Source organism: Coenobita brevimanus, chromosome 8 (genome assembly GCF_032717465.1).
Source record: "Coenobita brevimanus isolate Jiangsu-jjx chromosome 8, ASM3271746v2, whole genome shotgun sequence".
In the NCBI taxonomy this organism is placed as follows: Eukaryota; Metazoa; Arthropoda; class Malacostraca; order Decapoda; family Coenobitidae; genus Coenobita; species Coenobita brevimanus.
This window is the reverse complement of record NC_136961.1, coordinates 4,912,378-4,932,648: the sequence shown is the minus strand read 5'-3', so window position 1 is coordinate 4,932,648 and position 20,271 is coordinate 4,912,378. Positions and strand designations below refer to the sequence as shown.

At 41.0% G+C, this 20,271-nt stretch overlaps 1 protein-coding gene across 1 annotated transcript in view; it reads left to right on the top strand.

The window, feature by feature from the left end:
* LOC145406265 (QRFP-like peptide receptor) overlaps window positions 1-20,271 on the top strand; it is a 197,502-nt gene that overhangs the window by 160,612 nt on the left and 16,619 nt on the right. The window contains exon 8 of the mRNA XM_080277440.1: window positions 13,992-14,097. Within this exon, the coding sequence (XP_080133566.1) occupies window positions 13,992-14,097 (106 nt within the window). The remainder of the gene's footprint in view (window positions 1-13,991; window positions 14,098-20,271) is intronic.

Sequence of the window (20,271 nt, the reverse complement as noted above, 5' to 3'; positions counted from 1 at the left end):
CCAAATTTATGTTACGGAACAGAGAAAGATAATGTACACTTTAAGTGAGAATACTAATAATCACTACTGTCCCGTAAAGGTCCAGGTTCAAAATAAAAGAGTTAGGTAAAATTACAAGTTAAAGTTTAATGCTCAAACTAACAACAAAACATTCAGGACTCATAAGGATAATGTAATGACAAAAACAGGTTAAATATATGGTTAACTGCAATAGCCTCTATTAACACGAAATTAGCATGAGTAAATTTATCTAAGTCAGCCCTGTTAAAATGAGATACCAGATAATACTCAGTGAATGCCAGATATATTATTACAGATACAAAATATTATTAATGATGGCTGATAGCAAAACTTTACACTAAGCATAAAAACCTCACTAGGCCTACAAATTAACACATGTTATACAGTACAAGAACAAAATGTAATAACACTCATACTCAAATTACACAGCAGTTAGATGGCTGGAGACTTCCTGAGCACTCACAATAATAACAACTGTACAGGGGAGGACAGAGATGTGAGCAAAATGAGGAGTAGATCTAAGTGGCAATAATACAGAGACTGAGCTCATTATATAGGGGCCAGCAGAGCTTGATACAACTTGTAAGAAGGACGCGCAAATGAAGCCATAGGGGACAAAGAGCTGACAATCCTACTCTGAACAACAGAAAGGACGACTTACTCTACTATAACGGTAGAAGGAGGGACTGAAGCAGAACACGCTCGTGATCAAACATGCAGCATACTGTGCGTTAAAATTACACAAAGGATGATGAAATCATAGGCTATGTAACAATATGTATATATATATATATATATATATATATATATATATATATATATATATATATATATATATATATATAATTATTCCCTTGTACAAAAGGAAAATGGGAAAAAGAAGTATGTGGTAATCCTAGGGGCATTTGTCTTCTTAGTATAACAGGAAAAGTGTATGGTAGGATACTTCTTGATAGAGTTGAAGAAAGAACAGAGAAATTAGTTGGAGAAGAACAGGGAGGCTTTAGGAAGGGAAGAGGTTGTGTAGATCAGATATTCATTCTTAGATCTTTAGTGGAAAAGTTTCAAGAGAAGGGAAAGAAGTTGTATGCGGCTTTCATGGATTTGGAGAAAGCATATGACAGGGTGGATAGACAAGGATTGTGGAAAGTGTTAAGAATATATGGAGTAGTTGGGAAGTTGTTGAATCCTGTGAAGAGTATGGACGATGGTGTGAAGGCTCCAGTGCGTGTGGATGGTGAACTAAGTGAATTTTTCTCTTTGAAAGTTGGGTTGAAACAGGGATGTGTCATGTCTCCATGGTTGTTCAATCTGTACATGGATGGGGTAATGAAAGAGCTACAAGGTAGGGTAGTGGATGTTGGAGTGGCCCTAGTGAGAGAGGATAGTGTTTGGAAACTCCCTGTACTGTTGTTTGCAGATGATACTGTGTTGTTAAGTGAAGACGAAGTGGAGCTGCAAGGCTTGGTGGATGAGTTTGGGAGAGTGTGTAAGAAACGGAATCTAAAGGTGAATGTAGGGAAGAGTAAAGTGATAGTCTTTGAGAGAGGTGAAGTCAGTGAATGTACAGCGAGGTTGGATGGTGAGGAATTGGAAAATGTGAGTACGTTTAAGTACTTGGGTAGTGTGATGAGTAAGGATGGAGGTTTGGAGGGTGAAGTGCTTGAAAGGGTACGGCAGGGAAGAAAGGTTGCTGGTTCTTTGAAAGCAGTGATAAGAAACAGGGAAGTGAGCATGGAAGTGAAAAAGTTACTATATGACAGTATTGTGATACCAACTCTAACGTATGAAAGTGAAGCTTGGACGTTGTTGGAAGGACAAAGTCAAGAGTGAGAGCAGTGGAAATGAGTTATTAAGGAGAAGCCTGTGGAGTCACATGGAGAGACATGCTGACGAATGAGGATATAAAGGAGCGCTGTGGTGTTGATGTGGATGTGATAGGAAGCGTTATGAGGAACACACTGAGGTGGTTTGGCTATGTGGAGAGGATGGAGGGTGAAAGACTGACGAATAGCGTGGATGTGAGTGAGGTGTAGGGGGGAAGAGGGAGGGGGAGGCCGAGGATGAGATGGAGGGATGGGGTGGAGAGGTATATTAGAGAGGGGGGGGTGAGTTGGGAGCAGGGCAGTGAAATGGCGGGGGACAGAGCGACTTGGAGGCGATTTGTTTGTGGTCACCCCAAACGGGATTGAGGGGGCTCTCAATATATATATATATATATATATATATATATATATATATATATATATATATATATATATATATATATATATATATATATATATATATATATATATATATATATATATATATATATATGCATATATATATATATATATATATATATATATATATATATATATATATATTATTATATATATATTATATATATATATTATATATATATGCATATATATATATATATATATATATATATATTTCCCCACGAATACTCCCCCAGTATCCCTGCTTGTCATATGAGGCGACTAAAAGGGTTGGTGGAGGGTTAGTGCCCCTCCCCGGAAAACAGATAACTAAAAAGATGAACAAGAAACCTCGGACAAGGACTGACCAAAAGATGACGACCAAGGACCGGACAAAGGACATGGTACAGATCACAACGTGGAATGTAAAGCGTGCGAATGATGAGGTGAAAGAGAGAGACATTGTCCAGGTGCTTGAGGGTGTGAAAGTTGATGTATGTGGAGTAACTGAAGCTAAATGGATAGAAGAGAATGTGAGAGAATGGGAGTATGGATGGGGTATATGTGCAGGAGTAGGTGAGAATGAGAGGGCAAAAGAAAGTGTGTATTGTTGTGAGTAAAAGATGGAAGAAGAACTAAGAGAGTATGGATCAGTTGGCTCAAGGACTGTGTAGGTAAGATTGAAAGTTGGAATTCAAATGTGAGCGATTGTGTGTGTGTATTCATCAACGCAAGATCGTGCAGGCAGTGTGAGAGAAGAGCTGTGGACAAATGTGGAAGTGTGCATGGAAAAGTTTGGAAGGAATGAGAGAGTGTTTTTGATTGGTGATATGAATGGTAAAACAGGGAATGTGAAGGTGGATGGAATAGTTGGTGAGTGTGGTTTGCCTGGTGAGATGAATGAGAATGGCAGCGCTTTAGTGGACATTTGTGCTGGGAGGGGGTTCGTGATAGCCAATACCCTCTTCAGGCACAAAATGATCCACAGGCATACATGACGAGTGATGAGAAGGCTGGGTGGTGAACTGCATGAAAGGAAGGCAATGATTGATTACGTGTGTGTGGATGAAAGGATGCGAAGATGTGTAATGGGTGCAAGAACATATAGAGGTTGGGGGAGTGGACTTTCTGACCACTACTTGGTGGTGGCCAGAATCAAGACCCAAGTAAGATGAAGAAATAGAGGAAGGGAAGGATGGGAGGAAGGAGTACAGAAGTTGCAAGGAGAGAGGAAAGGTTACAAGAGGATGAGAAAAAGGCAGAATATAAGATAGAAGTGGAGAAGCGATTGGGTAAATATGAATTGGAGCAGATGGGGGATGTGGAAGGTGTGTGCAAGACATTCGCAGAAGAAATATGTGCAGCATGTGATGGGGTGTGTGGGGTGAAGAGAAAACGGAATGGGGTGCAAGGAACAGCATGGTGGAATGAAGAGATGAGACAGGCTGTGGCACAAAAGAAGAAAGCATACAATGAATGGATGAGAAATAGAGGCGTGGAAGAAGTTGAGAGGTGGAAGAGAGAGTTGTATGTAGAAAGGAAGAGAGAGGTGAAAAGATTTGTAAGAAGAGAGTGGATGACGAATTTGGAAAGAATTTGTGTGCAAAGTGGAGGGACTGTAAGAAAATGTTCTGGAAAGACGTGAAGAGAGTAATTAGATTACTAAAGTCGTTCTATTTTATCAAGGCAGTTTGGGTCGGGCCCTCTGGGACCTCACTCTGTTAGCTCTGTTGCCACATCGTCGCCACACACGTGCGCTCTCTCTCTCTCTGTCTCATATTATATATTAACTACTACTAATTGTATTTTCTTAATTTTTTCGCTTGTTTTCGACTTTTTTTCCACACCATCCCTGAGGTAAAAGTCTATAGGTGCGTTTTTTTTTTTTTTTTAATAGCTTCCATGGCGGGAGACTGACCGAGTATGACCCACTCACGCAGGGCTGTCCCTCGTGTCACCACCTGACAACGTCTCAAAGGCAACGCTGACAAGTCTTATGAGATTTATACTATACTATAGCTTTTTTATTGAATTACATCTATACAGAGTGTTTAAAATTCATTTATAAGTAGTTACTAGCTTAAAATAGGAGAGTGAGAGAGAGAGAGAGAGAGGTGAGCACAAATAATTACACGTGTGTCGGCGGCGATGTGACAGCAGAGCTAACAGTGCGAGGTCCCAAAGCGTCCCACCCAAACTGCCTTCATAAAATAGAACGACTATAGTGGAGAAGGGAGAAAAAGTGAGCAGATGGAGAGAACATTTTAAGGAATTGTTGAATATAGAGAATGGATGTAATGTGAGTTGAAGTGGCTGGGGAATGGCTGGGAGAAGGAGGGAGGTGAGAAGACAGGAAGAAATCAGTAGGATAGAAGTTGTGGAAGCAATGAAGAAAGTCAAATTGGGGAACGCCCCAGGAATTGATGGAGTGTGTGGTGAAATGCTGAAGCATGTGGGAAAGATAGTAGTAGAATGGATGTGGAAGATGTGGAGATTGGCCTGGGAGGAAGGTAGAGTCCCGAAGGATTGGAAGTCAGGTATAATTATTCCCTAGTATAAAGAAAAAGGGAAAAAAGAAGTGTGTGGTAATCATAGGGGCATTTGTCTTCTTAGTATAATAGGGAAAGTGTATCGTAGGATACTTATTGACAAAGTTATGGAAATAACAGAGGATTTAGTTGGAGAACAACAAGGAGGCTTTAGGAAGGGAAGAAGTTGTGTAGATCAGATATTCATTCTTAGATCTTTAGTGGAAAAGTTTCTAGAGAAGGGAAAAAAGTTGTATGCGGCCTTCATGGATTTGGAGAAAGCATATGACAGGGTGGATAGACAAGGATTGTGGAAAGTATTAAGAATATACGGAGTAGATGGGAAGTTGTTGAATACTGTGAAGAGTATGTATGATGATGCTAAGGCTGCAGTGCGTGTGGATAGTGAACTGAGCGAATTTTTTTCTCTGAAGGTTGGATTGAAACAGGGATGTGTCATGTCTCCATGGTTGTTCAATCTGTACATGGATGGGGTAATAAAAGAGATACTGTACAAGGTAGGGCAGTGAATGTTGGTGTGGCCCTAGTGAGAGAGGGTAGTGTTTGGAAACTCCCTGTACTGTTGTTTGCAGATGATCCTGTGTTCTTAAGTGAAGACGAAGGGGAGCTGTATGGCTTGGTGGATGAGTCTGGGAGAGTGTGTAAGAAACGGAATCTAAAGATGAATGTAGGGAAGAGTGAAGTGGTGGTCTTTGATAGAAGATAAGTTAGTGAATGTACAGTGAGGTTGGATGGTGAGGAAACGAAAAATGTTAGTATGTTTAAGTACTTTGGGAGTGTGATGAGTAAGGATGGAAGTTTGGAGGGTGAAGTGCATGAAAGGGTACAACAAGGAAGAAAGGTTGCTGGTCCCTTGAATGCAGTGATAAGAAACAGGGAAGTGAGCATGGAAGTGAAAAAGTTACTACATGACAGTATTGTGATACCAACTCTAACGTATGGAAATGAAGCTTGGATGTTGTTGGAAGGACACAAGTCAAGAGTGAGAGCAGTGGAAATGAGTTATTAAAGAAGAGCCTGTGGAGTCACATGGAGAGACATGCTGACAAATGAGAATATAAAGGAGCGTTGTGGTGTGGATGTGGATGTGATAGGAAGCGTTAGGAGGAACACACTGAGGTGGTTTGGTCATGTGGAGAAGATGGAGGGTGGGAGACTGACGAGGAGAGTGCATGTGAGTGAGGTGGAGGGGGGGAGAGGGAGCGGGAGGCCGAGGATGAGATGGAGAGATGGAGTGGAGAGGTATATGGGAGAGGGAAGTGTGTGAGTTGGAAGCAGGGCAGTGAAATGGCGGGGGACAGGGCGACTTGGAGGCGATTTGTTTGTGGCCACCCCGTATGGGATTAAGGTGTCTGGCAATATATATATATATATATATATATATATATATATATATATATATATATATATATATATATATATATATATATATATACAGTATATGTATGTATGTGTGTGTGTGTGTGTGTGTGTGTGTGTGTGTGTGTGCAATTAAAGAAAATAAATGGAACCCTGTGGTTACACAGTTTAGTCAAATATTACATTTTAGAATGACCGAAACTTTTGATATTAAAGAGACATCTACGGGAAATGAAATACTGCACTTTCACAACCGTGGTTCTGAGTGGTCATTTCTTGGTCAGTTACACTGACCTGCTGATGATGCTACACTTGGTGTCTGGTCACATGTGTTTAGTTTTTCTTATATAACTTAATATTATTTTCCTTGCTATGGATCATCCTAATGGAAATGTATTAAAAAACATGCCTAGCTTACCTGACTGACTAAAAGAAAGCTTGGTGAATCTTAGGACAACTTGTAATGAAATGAAAGAAGTAGGTTCCAAACTTTAATTAATTCGCTTTATTAGGACAAACTTGAAATTATTCAATTGTCCCAGAGTCCCAGTCTATCTATCTATAGCTAGACGCCATAATCCCGTAAAGTGTGGTCGTTTGTCTTTGAGTTAATTGTTTTACGGGGAGGGGCACTAACTTTTCAATAAATACACTTGTTGATACGTAGGGAACACATATGGGATGGTTATATGGTTACCATTCGGCGCTGTAAATGGTTTCCTGACTTACAGGAAACCATTACGCTTGCCACTCAATGTAAAGTCAACTGAAAAGGAAGAAGAAGGGCAGTGGTAAGTGACAGGAAAGGTGGGAGTAGTTTAAAGAGGGGAGGACAGACAAAGAAAAAGAATGACAAAGGTGAAGGATGAAGTAGACACCATTACAGGGACGACGGTAGCCACCACCTACCACCAGGTACTGAGTTGTCGTACATATAGATAGATAGCTAGATAGACAGATAGATAAAAATAGATCTATCTATCTATCTATATACCTAGGCTGCTTCCCCCAAGGAAAGGGAGGTAGCCGAGACAGGACGACACACTCCCAATTTACTCATCCACTCAAACACATTAATTCGCATCTTAGCCCCAAAGGGGAGAAGGGACAGATCCTCACCACACGACACCGCACAAGGGTCAACTGCGCAGTGGAATCAGTGACATCTGCAGCAGGGCCCGACAGCAGAGCGGTTTACCCCTGCCACATCATAATAGACCCATTCCCTTACCCGCATCTGACCTGATTAGCTGATCAGACCAAATGCGGGAGAATATCCCCTCAGGGCTACGTCATCATTTATTCATTCACAATTTCTCTCCATTTATTTCTGTCACGCACAGCCACTCTTCCTTGCTCAACAGACATCCCTCTCGCATCCAATGCTCTCTTCACACTGTCCATCCATCCTATTCGTGGTCACCCTCTCAGCCTTACACCTCTCACATCAGATCTAGTTATCTTTTTCATCAACCGCTTATTATCCATTCTCTCCATATGCCCAAACCATTGCAGCATCCTCTGCTCAACTCAATCAGCCATCTCCCAACCAACTCCAGTTCTCCTTCCCACTTCATCATTTCTCACTCAATCCACTTGCGTCACTCCACACATACTCCTCAGACACCTCATCTCCATTATATTCAAACTTTTCCTCTCAGCTACACCCATATTCCATGTTTCAGCCTCATATAATGCAGTCGGTGCCACAACACCCTCATACAGCCTTCTCTTTACATCCATTCTAAGCAAACGACATCGAAACACTTTCTTCATTCCTCCCAGCACCTTTCCTACTTCATTCATTCTAAACTTCACTTCTGCATCTATTCTTCCATCCACAGCAACATGTGACCCTAAATACTTTTAACACTCTACCTCCTCAAGCAACTCACCATTCAAAACTATATTCATCCCCCTATCATCTACCGACCTCGTACACTTCATCACTTTACTCTTATTCTCATTTACTTTCAATTTCCTACTTTCACATCACCCTTCCAAACTCCTCTACCAACTGTCTCAATCTCTCCTCTGAATCAGCCACCAATGTAGTATCATCTGCAAACAACAGCTGCTTCAGATTCCACTCTCTACCATCAACATTCACCAGACTCAGACCTCCACCTAAAACTCTTGCATTCACCTCTTTTACAACACCATCCATATAAATATTAAACAATCAAGGCAACATCGCACATCTCTCCCGCAGCTTCACTCTCACGGGAAACCAATCACTCACAGTATTTCCCACTCTTACACATGCTCTACTATTTACATAAAAACTTTTCACCCCTTTTGGAAACCTACCGTCAAGTCCATAGAATCTTACAACAGTCCACAAAGCCTCCCTATCAATTCTATCATACGCTTTCTCTAAACCCATGAATGCCCAAAACACATCCTTGCCTTTCGCTAAATACTTTTCACACACATGTCTCACAGCAAACACCTGATCCATGCATCCCATCCCTCTCCTAAAGCTGCACTGCTCATCACCAATCACTCCCTCTGTACCCTCTCTAAGTCTCTTATTTAACACTCTACCATACACCTTACCTACAACACTCTACAGACTTATACCTCTAAAGCTAGTACATTCATATTTATCACCCTTGCCTTTATACAACTGGACCACACAAGCACTTTCCCAGTCAACTGGCACCATACCTTTCTCAAAGCACACATTCAACAATCTTACTAACCAGTCAACAATAGTCGGTCCACCACCCTTCAGGCATTCCCCAGCATACCCATCCATACCTGCAGCTTTCCCTTTTTTCATATCTTTTACTGCCTCCTGCACTTCCTCCTTTGTGATCAAAAAATCATTCAACTCTCCCAACACATATATTCCTTGCACCCTTCCATCTGCCACATTCTCAGGCACCCCTTCCTCCTCTACATTTAACAATCTTTCAAAATACTCTTCCCATCTCTTCCTTACTGCATCCATCTCAATTAACATCCTTCCATCCTCTGCCTTTATTCGCTCTTCCTTCCCAGACTTTCCCTTTTGCACCCTTTTCACCTCCTTCCAGAACATTTTCTTACTCTGTTGAAAATTCTCAGTCAGCCACCTACCCCATCTTTCATCTGCTGCCACTTTAGCATCACGCACAGCCCTTCTCGCCCTATTCCTCTTTTCCTTATACCTCTCATATGACACCTCATCCATCCTCTGCAGCCACACTTCATATGCACGTCTCTTCTCAACCACAGCCATACTTACTTCCTCGCACCACCATTCACTTCCTTTTCTTAAACTACCACCCACACATCTCACACCACACACCTCTTCCGCATGCCCCACCACAGCACTCTTAAACATCTGCCATTCCTCCTCCACACTGCAATTTTCCTGATTTTTCCCTGTGTTCTACTCATCTTTCAATTTCTCCTGATACTCTATCATTTTCTCTCTTTTATCCAACTCACTCACTTTCAAAACCTCCCTGCCACACCTAACCCTCCTAGCTCTCACCCATCTCTTACCTACTCTTAGCTTTCCCTCCACCAGGTAGTGGTCAGACATACTTCCACCCTCCCCTCTCGGAACTCTCACATCCAACAATCTTCCTATTACATTACTGGACACAACCACGTAGTCCATCAATAGAAACTGTGGATATATATTTCCAGAGTGCCCCTGGACTTGACGTAGTATCTTCAGTTGATTCTTAGGCGGATTTTAAGTAATAACACGGATCGAATTGTCAGCCGTAACGAGGGTACGATTACACTGTGCAACAAACTGAAACCAGTTTTTTGTTTATGTTGATTTTTATGCCATTTCTGATCAATGTCAATCCGTAAATTCCAAATATTCTATTTTTTTGTGTAAATCTAGAGTTAGGGAATTATGCAACAACGTATGTATTGTACAAGGACAGGAACTGCAACTTGTTACCATTTCAAGAATGCTGAGAATGTCAAAGAATTTATATATTTCCTAGTGTATATTATGAATATAACTAAAAAATGAGCAGTAACATCACAAGGAATGCAGGGCACATAGTATCTAGAAATGCACTTTTGATCTTGACTTTCTTCTGTAGCTATGATGACAATAGCGCAACAATCTCCAAACATAATCGCCCAGCATCACCTCGTTCCACCTGCCCTGATATCTGGTTTCCATCAGCAGAATGTCCTCGTGGAACAGTTCACCTTGCTCTTCGTTGACTGTCCAAGTTGCTTCTGAAGATATTAAGGTGGGAATGCAGATGGTGCAATTTGCTTGACATTCTGCATCCAAGCTGGTGGTATGTGTTGATCACGTCATCGACTAGCTATGCAGAATCTGGTCTCCTCTGGTTGCCAAGAAAACCTTCCACAACCCTTCTGAGAGCATTCCAAGCACACTCTTCATCATCAGTCATTTTACCCTGGAGTTCATGATATGCAAGCATTCTTCGAACCTGCGGCATGGTGAGTATGCCAGCTGTCACCTTTGCCAAGCTCAACTTGGGAAACATTAATCGGATATGCAGATAAGCATCGCCATCCTTGTCGATGACTTTCACGAATTGTTTCACAAGACCAAGTAGTATGTGTAGCGGTGGTAGAAATACCTTCTCTTTGGAGTTCAGTGGAGCTCTCAGAAGGTTGCACGATCCTGGTGTGAGACTTTCTCTGAGATGTCAGTCTTTCCTCATGAAATGTTCTGCATCGCTCCGGCTGTCACACAAGCATAAAAAACACGAATACTTCGTATAGCCGCCTTGCATTCCAAGTAAGAACGAAATCATTTTGAAATCCCCACAAACTTTCCAGTTGTGCTATGAGTACTTAATCTTTGTCAGACAAATCTTCACATTCTCATAGCCTTTTTTCTTTTTCTCAGAATGTGCATCTGGAATTGATGGGGGTTCGTTGCTGTTATGTAAAAGTACAGCTTTTAGGCTCTTCTCGGAACTGTCTATGAAGAGTCTCCATTTTAATTCCTTGTAAACCACTCCCATGGCTTGGACCAAACCCCTGACATCAAAACAATAACACAACGAGATTTCTTCACAAAATTTGAAGAAGGTTGCAAACTTGCCGTGGCGATTCCTATAACTCTATTTGCAACTAGGATCCAACAAGTTCCATTCATTTAGGTGTGATGCCAGCAGCTCAGCACTGGTCTTGGTGAGTCCTAAATCTCGGACCAAGTCATCCAATTCTTGCTGATTGAGAAAGTGTGCATTCTCCAACATACGATGTATTATAACTTTCCCTTTCGTCATCGACGATGTCCTCATGGTCAGAGACAACTTCCTTGTCCGCATGAGGGACAAGAATCGCCAGCTCATCATTGTGAGGCACCGGAGAGATCAAAGGAGGCAAATTTCAATATACAGTGTTCTTTCTGCCCTTAATGCTCTTCGCACCACTTATATCAACCATGCAAAAATAACAATTGAAGTGGTGATTCGAAGGCTCTCGCCACACTCTCGGTACTGCGAAAGGCATCTTCTTTCTCGCTCCTCATAGACACGCTTCAAGTTTCGAGCGACAGCTACCAGAAGTGTAGTGCAGAGCCCAATCCTAATCTTGATCGTCCATTGCTGCACCAAAATATGCTTTGTATGCACGAGCACATTTGGTATCAAGGTGGATTTTGTGTTTGATCATCTTCAGTTCAATATATTCCCCACCCACATAACAAAATGTATTGGGTGATATCTTGCAAGAACGTCTATTAGTTATTCTCATCAATAGAAACACCTTTAGGAACAGCCCAAAGACTCATCGACCAGCCATACTAGGAATGCGAAACTAGCTCATCGAATGTACTGACTTGATCCGCGTTGCATGAAGCTATAATGGTCATATCAACATCTGCGTGGACGCAGATGGTGTGTGTGTGTGTGTGTGTGTGTGTGTGTGTGTGTGTGTGTGTGTGTGTGTGTGTGTGTGTGTGTGTGTGTGTGTGTGTGTGTGTCATGGAAAACGATACGTCAGCCATTACATCAGCGTACGGTAACATGAAACAAAGAATTGCCAATTGTTGACAAAAACTAGAGAGAGACAAACAAATCATACACCATTGGAATCAGCGTGGAAAACTGAGTCTAATAAGACCAAAAAAATTAATATACAAATTCTTTGTTACACAGTGTTATTGATGGCCTAATCGTTAAATCATGAGGTATACCATCTGCGTCCACATGGACATCGGTAACTGAAGCTCTGCAACGGCTAAAAAATTACCCTCATTGATACACAATTCTTTCCTCAAAATCAGTCGAAGTATCACCTGAAGTTGGTACGTCAAGTCCTTGGACACCAGAGAGAGAGAGAGAGTGAGTTATGTGCAAGTGACTGAATAAATGAGAGGGAGTTCTGAAGTTTCACTGTTGATACTAACTGCTGTCTTCCACCTGAGACATTTTAATCATGTTCATTACCATTCTTTCTCTCTCTCTCTCTCTCTCTCTCTCTCTCTCTCCCCCCCCCCCCCTCCACCGTATACCTTTTCAGATAACTTAATCTCCAATCTTTTGTTTTCACTCAGCCCAGGTTTGCATTACCTTAAAAAGTATTAGATATCTGTCAACCTATCATCTCAGCAATATTATTTTGTTCAGTTTAATCACAGATCCGCCGCCACAAACTCCCTTCATGTAATCTTTCTAATGTGTCTTCCAGATACTTATTTTTTTCCTCATCCGAAGTTTAACTCTTTACGTTTTTTCTTTACTGTTTCTGATTAGAAGTTCAGCTTTCAATTTCATTTTTCTTTCTGATGCCTGTGTGTTACCTAAGCCAAGGAGGTTATGTTTTATCCCGCGTTGGTTTGTTTATCTGTTTGTGTGTCTGTTTGCAGTATTACTCAAAAAGTTATGAACGGATTTTCATGAAATTTTGTGGAAGGATGGGCCATAACCCAAGGAAGAAATTATAAAATTATCCGCCAGATCCGGAGTATCCTGCACAATATGTTCAAGAGCTTTCGATTAATTTCAATGAAATTTTGTGGAAAGGTGGGCCATGGTCGAAGAAAAAATTTATTAAATTTGTGGACAGTTCCGGATCCGGATCCCATATCCACGCATCCGGATTCGTCATTACTAAAAAAGTTTTGAAAGGATTTTGATGAAATTTTGTAAAAGGGTGGGCCATGGGCCAAAGAAGAAATGATAACATGGGGGGGGGGGGAAGAGGATCTGGAGTATTCCGCACAATATCTCCAGAAGTCCTCAATGAATTTCAATGAAATTTTGTGGAAAGGTGGGTCATGGACCAAGAAAGAATTTACTAAATTTGGGGGCGGATCCTGATCCTGATCCTGCATCCACGGATCCGGATCTGGATCCTTTTTAATGGCAATGTCATGGGCGGTGGTATGCGCTCTCTGAACGCTTCCGAGTTTCGTTTTGCATTTTTACTGCATCCCCCTCTGTCTAATATTCCTACCTGTAACGTTTCCCTTCTCAACTGAGTTTCTTTTTTCCATATTATAATAGTGTATATGCTGTTTTTTTTTGTTTTATTTTTAATGTTTCCCATTGTTATGATTATTTGTAACATACCCAGCCACTCCAGTATTTCTAGTTACCCTGTTTTTACCGTTAACATCAAATCCTTCTTTTACCTCTCTCTTTTTTCTTACCACTAACATAATCTCATTTGCCCATCATCTCTAATATGATTTTTGTACATCCTACTAGTGACCAATCTCTCTTTTAACTTCAGCATTTCTCTAGTTCCTTCTACCATATACCCTCTTCTTCGCTGCCCTCTTCATGCTGTTCATCTCCCAGATGCCTGCTGATGCTTCCAACATGACCTCATCCTTTCTTTACTTACAATATCTGACAGCAACATGTGATAATACGTGTTGCTTGTCTTGCCTTGCTCTCCCTCCTAGGCCGATGGAAGCGTGCAACGGGTGGGACGCGGGAGACGACCATGGGTTGTTCAGGGCCTGACCCAGCAGTGCTGATGGAACTGGGCTCACTCAAGTTCAAGGCCAGGTAAGGCGGCACGAGGGACCACGATGTTGTCTCAGGCCCTCGGATTGCTATGTACAGCCTGGGACAAAAGTTTAGGTTAATATTTCACCGCTTAAAACTAATTGTTTCCCAATGCCGGTTAATAGTTCAGAATGAGAGGCTCATTATGTTTCTCTGCCTAGAGATCATTACCTCTGCTATGCTGCCTGTTGGAAGAAAGTGATGATCATGGCCTGAGTGTGAATTAGATGCAATGGAATAACATGCGAACTTTTGTCCCTGACCTAACACACACACACACACACACACACACACACACACACACACACACACACACACACACACACACACACTGGTGCAGTGGTAACGTTCCCGCTTGCCAACTGGTGGACGGGAGTTCGCGCCTCGCTCAGGTTGCGAAAAGTTTCGCTGACGAAGTGGGTGGTTACTGTCCCCCTTGAGCAAGGGGACGGGTGTGTGCGTGTGTGAAGGTCACAGCCTTGCCCTCAGATCGGACTATATGAGCTCTCAGCTTCCTTCAGGGAGGGTAAAACCTGATCATCACGACCATCAAGTGATCCTGACCGACCCGGTGAATAACACACACACACACACACACACACACACACACACACACACACACACACACACACACGCACACACACACCAGTCACTGTAGCACTCATGACACACCTTTCACTCTGTAAATTCAATCATAATTTCGTCACTGTTTAGGCTGCTTGAATGAATGGGGCTCGGTTAACAAATGCCTTAGTGCTTCCATAAGTTCTTATGAAACTAAGAATGAACGATATTTTCCGAGATATTCAGTTGGCCCGGCAACAATAAGTTTACAGAAAATTTGAATGGTAACATATTATCGAACTTCCTTGAGCATTTGAGCAAAGATTAAAATCAGGTTTCTGAAATTAGAAAGACAAAATGACTCTGATGTGCTGCCGAATGAGGAGAGATTTAAATTGGTGAGGCAGCTGAATTACATAGATGCAGTAACAAAAAGTTAAATTCAATGTGCAAAGCAAGTGATGAGTACACTGGAATACAAAGGAAAGCAAACACCAGGTTATTTGTTGTAGAGAAGCTTATAACTAGCGAAAAAAATTTTTTTTTTTTTTTTTTGCCCACCAAACCCTTCAGCTAAAACCGATTTGAAGAAGTGAGAACGGCCACCATGCATCAATGTTTAAAAATGTAATGGAAGTTTCTTGGGAAAGATGGAATGAAAGTCATGCACCATCTTAAACTGGAATTGAAAATAGCAGTAAATTAACAATATGCGCATATCAGTGTCGTTCATCACATGTTTCTCCAGGCTTTAAACTGTAATATACATACATACACACACACACGTGTATATATGTACAGTATATATATATATATATATATATATATATATATATATATATATATATATATATATATATATATATATATATATATATATATATATAATCAGAAATGTACTACTCATGAGTGACGTTAATAGCTGTGGGTCAGAAGGCAAGTGCTTAATCGAACGATTTTTAATGATCAGTAGAGAGGCGGCCTGCAGTCCTAATGGACCCAGGATCGAATCCCGGCTGAGGCAGGGTCAGTTAGTTTTCTATACAGTATCAATAGTTCTCCGTAAGGTTGGAACTGTTTGCCAACGATTCTGTGCCTATTACATCTGTAATACAGTAATTTGAAACATCTACTGAGAGTGTTTTTGAAAGTCATATTATCATGTCCATCGAAGATTTTGTATACATGTATTAACGGAGAGATTCAGCATTTCAAAGAATCTGTTGTATGTATTTTCTTTTAATTTAGGTATAAATTGTTTCCACCCTTCGCTTTACTCTCTTAATAAGCTCCATATATATATATATATATATATATATATATATATATATATATATATATATATATATATATATATATATATATATATATATATATACACAAAAGTATTGAAATTCTTGGCATCTCACTTAACAATGCTCTCAGCAGGACCTCTCATGTCAGATCACTTGCTAAATCCGCCTCAAAGAAACTTGGATTATTGTACAGAGTCCGTAACTTCTTCGCTGATGAGCAGTTAGCTATAATTTATAAGAGTCATGTGCGCTCTCAGCTTGAATATTGCTCACCCTTGTGGAATGGTTGTGGAGAGGTGGCATTAAAACAACTAGACAAAATTCAGAACAAAGCTGTTAGAATCATTAACAACCCTGCCATTACAAATAAACTACCTCCCCTGGAAGTAAGAAGGAATGTTGCCTCCCTTGCATTATTTTACAGATATTTTTTTGGCAAATGCTCATACGAAGTTGCGTCCATGGTGCCACCTCTCCATGCCTTCCCTCGTGCTACACGGGCATCTGGTAACGCTCATGACTGGAATGTCACTCAGCCATATTGCAGAACTTCTGCGTATCAGAATTCTTTCATTCCCCGAACTGCATCTCTCTGGAACTCGCTTCCCCAGAGTTGTTTCCCTCCAAATTTCAACCCACAGCTGTTCAAGTCTAACTGTTACAGATATTTTATGAACAGAGGACACCAGTAATCTGGTGAATGGATTTTTTTTTTTTTATTCATTTGTTTTTCCTTCCACCGTTCTGTTATTTAATATATATATATATATATATATATATATATATATATATATATATATATATATATATATATATATATATATATATATATATATATATATTTTGCAATGGGGTGACCACTACTGGACACAGCTCTAAGTGTGGGCATACTAATGAATTATGCATAGTGAGAAAGAGTTTTTCGATTTACATTTTAATGTTCTACCTAAGAATCCGATTAACATGTCGATTTTAATATAAATTTCTTGCCTTGGTGACGATTTTTCTGATATACTAGCAGACTTGGTACCTTTAAGAAGTATGGATATTTTACATAATAGCCCCTCGTCAGTATTTCTTATTTATTCTGGTGTATTAAAAAGAAATTAGTAGTCAATATTCAACACTGTACTCAAGTATTCCCGTAGTACCGTCTTTCCAGTAATATTCCCTTCCATTAATTGCCACTCTGTTTACGTTCCACAAGCCCATACTTGATCAACACAAGCAGCCTGCCTATGAAACCATTTGCATATAGTTTCTGAACGAGTTTTGTGGGGAACTTTATCAAGTGCTCTTTGTAAATGAAGATAGACAATATGAGTTTTTTTGGCTTCATTGCATACGTTCAATAAATCACTGAAAAATCCAAAAGATTCAAAAGGTAAAAACGATTATTTAAAAACCTACATTGTGAATCTTTGAAGAGAAAGGCCTATTTCTACGTATTTGACATACTTAGTCAAGTCGATTAAGAGGTGGTCTGCTATCCCAGTGGACGCAAGTTCGAATGACGGCTTGGACAGGGAACACTTTAAAGGATTAGATTTTCCTTAAGAAGACTTTACTGATCTATCAGTGACCTGCTGATATGTTGTAAAAACATCCCCGCTAATGCAAGTATGCCAATCCTGTATGAGAGCCCTAGCATTTGTTCAACATGGACGGTGGGTATTAGCGCCGAAGTGGGGACATGTGGAGGTGTATAGCACGTTGGAGGAATTGTAGGCCTCAAGGAACGGGTTGTTAAGCGTATGCCCAGAGCTGGACACATAAAAAAATGTAAGCCACAGATGTCAAGCTAATTGGATGGTAATTTTTTGGTTGTCATTTGTTGCCCTTTTCATTACTGGGGCTATGTTTGCTAGCATCCACTCATATTTCATTCCGTACAACTTTTACTGGGCTTGGAGAACTTTTATCTGTCCTCGGTGTTTTATTCACTTTTAGTTTAGTGACAGCAAGTCATACGTCTTTCTCGCTAATAGAAATATCACAAATTTTGTTAAGTTCTTCTAAAGCCGTACGAGAAGCTGAAAGAACTGAATCTGTAGCCTACTTTCTACTGCAAATACGGGTACAAAGAAAGCATTAGCATTGTAATGATTTCAGGCTCATTGCCAGCATCTTCTCCATTGTCTGCGAATAGTGGGTCTCTTCCTGGCCCTATTACCATCTTAATTATGTTTGATTCAAGTAAGATGGAGGAATAGAAGAAGGGAAAGACGAGAGGAAGGAGTAGTTGCAAGGAGAGTGGAAAGGTTACAAGAGGATGAGAAAAAGGCAGAGTATAAGAGAGAAGTGGAGGAACGATTGGGCAAATATGAATTGGAGCAGATGGGAGACGTGGAAGGTGTGTGTAGGATATTTACAGAAGAAATATGTGCAGCATGTGATGTGGTGTGTGGAAGGAAGAGAAGACGAAGGGGGGTGCAAGGAACAGCGTGGTGGACTGAAGAGGTGAGACAGGCTGTGGCACAAAAGAAGAAAGCATACAATGAATGGATGAGAAATAGGGGCTTGGAAGAAGTTGGGAGGCGGAAGAGAGAGTTATATGTAGAAAGAAAGAGAGAGGTGAAAAGATTAGTAAGAGAGAGTAAGAAGAGAGTGGATGAGGAATTTGTACGGAATTTGAGTGTAAAGTGGAGGGACTGTAAGAAAATGTTCTGGAAAGAGGTGAAAAGAGTAATACCGGGTGGAAGTGAAGTTAGGAGGGGAGTGAAAGATAAAAATGGTAGATTACTAGTGGAGAAGGGAGAACAAGTGAGCAGATTGAGAGAACACTTCAAGGAATTGTTGAACATAGAGGATGGAAGTAATGCGAGTATAAGTGGCTGAGGAATGGCTGGGAGAAGGAGGGAGGTGAGAAGACAGGAAGAAATCAGTAGGATAAAAGTTGTGGAAGCAATGAAGAAAGTTAAATCGGGGAAAGCCCCAGGAATTGATGGAGTGTGTGGTGAAATGCTGAAGCATGGGGGAGAGATAGTAGTAGAATGGATGTGGAAGATGTGCAGATTGGCCTGGGAGGAAGGTAGAGTCCCGGAGGATTGGAAGTCAGGTATAATTATTCCCTTGTACAAAGGAAAAGGGGAAAAAGAAGTGTGTGGTAATCATAGGGGCATTTGTCTTCTTAGTATAATAGGAAAAGTGTATGGTAGGATACTTATTGACAGAGTTAGAGAAAGAACAGAGAAATTAGTTGGAGAAGAACAGGGAGGCTTTAGGAAGGGAAGAGGTTGTGTAGATCAGGTAATCATTCTTAGATCTTTAGTGGAAAAGTTTCTAGAGAAGGGAATGAAGTTGTATGCAGCTTTCATGGATTTGGAGAAAGCATATGACAGGGTGGATAGACAAGGATTGTGGAAAGTGTTAAGAATATATGGAGTAGATGGGAAGTTGTTGAATGCTGTGAAGAGTATGTACGATGGTGCGAAGGCTGCAGTGCGTGTGGATGGTGAACTAAGTGAATTTTTCTCTTTGAAGTTGGGTTGAAACAGGGATGTGTCATGTCTCCATGGTTGTTCAATCTGTACATGGATGGGGTAATAAAAGAGGTACAAGGTAGGGTAGTGGATGTTGAAGTGGCCCTAGTGAGAGAGGATAGTGTTTGGAAACTCCCTGTACTGCTGTTTGCAGATGATACTGTGTTGTTGAGTGAAGACGAAGGGGAGCTGCAAGGCTTGATGGATGAGTTTGGGAGAGTGTGTAAGAAACGGAATCTAAAGGTGAATGTAGGGAAGAGTAAAGTGATGGTCTTTGAGAGGGGTGAAGTCAGTGAATGTACAGCGAGGTTAGATGGTGAGGTATTGGAAAATGTGAGTACGTTTAAGTACTTGGGTAGTGTGATGACTAAGGTTGGAGATTTGGAGGATGAAGTGCTTGAAAGGGTACAGCAGGGAAGAAAGGTTGCTGGTTCTTTGAAAGCAGTGATAAGAAACAGGGAAGTGAGCATGGAAGTGAAAAAGTTACTACATGACAGTATTGTGATACCAACTCTAACGTATGGAAGTGAAGCTTGGACGTTGTTGGAAGGACACAAGTCAAGAGTGAGAGCAGTGGAAATGAGTTATTTAAGAGGAGCCTGTGGAGTCACATGGAGAGACAGGCTGACGAATGAGGATATAATGGAGCGTTGTGGTGTGGATGTGGATGTGATAGGAAGTGTTAGGAGAAACACACTGAGGTGGTTTGGCCATGTGGAGAGGATGGAGGGTGAAAGATTGACGAAGAGACTGTATGTGAGTGAGGTGTAGGGGGGAAGAGGGAGGGGGAGGCCGAGGATGAGATGGAGGGATGGTGTGGAGAGGTATTTGAG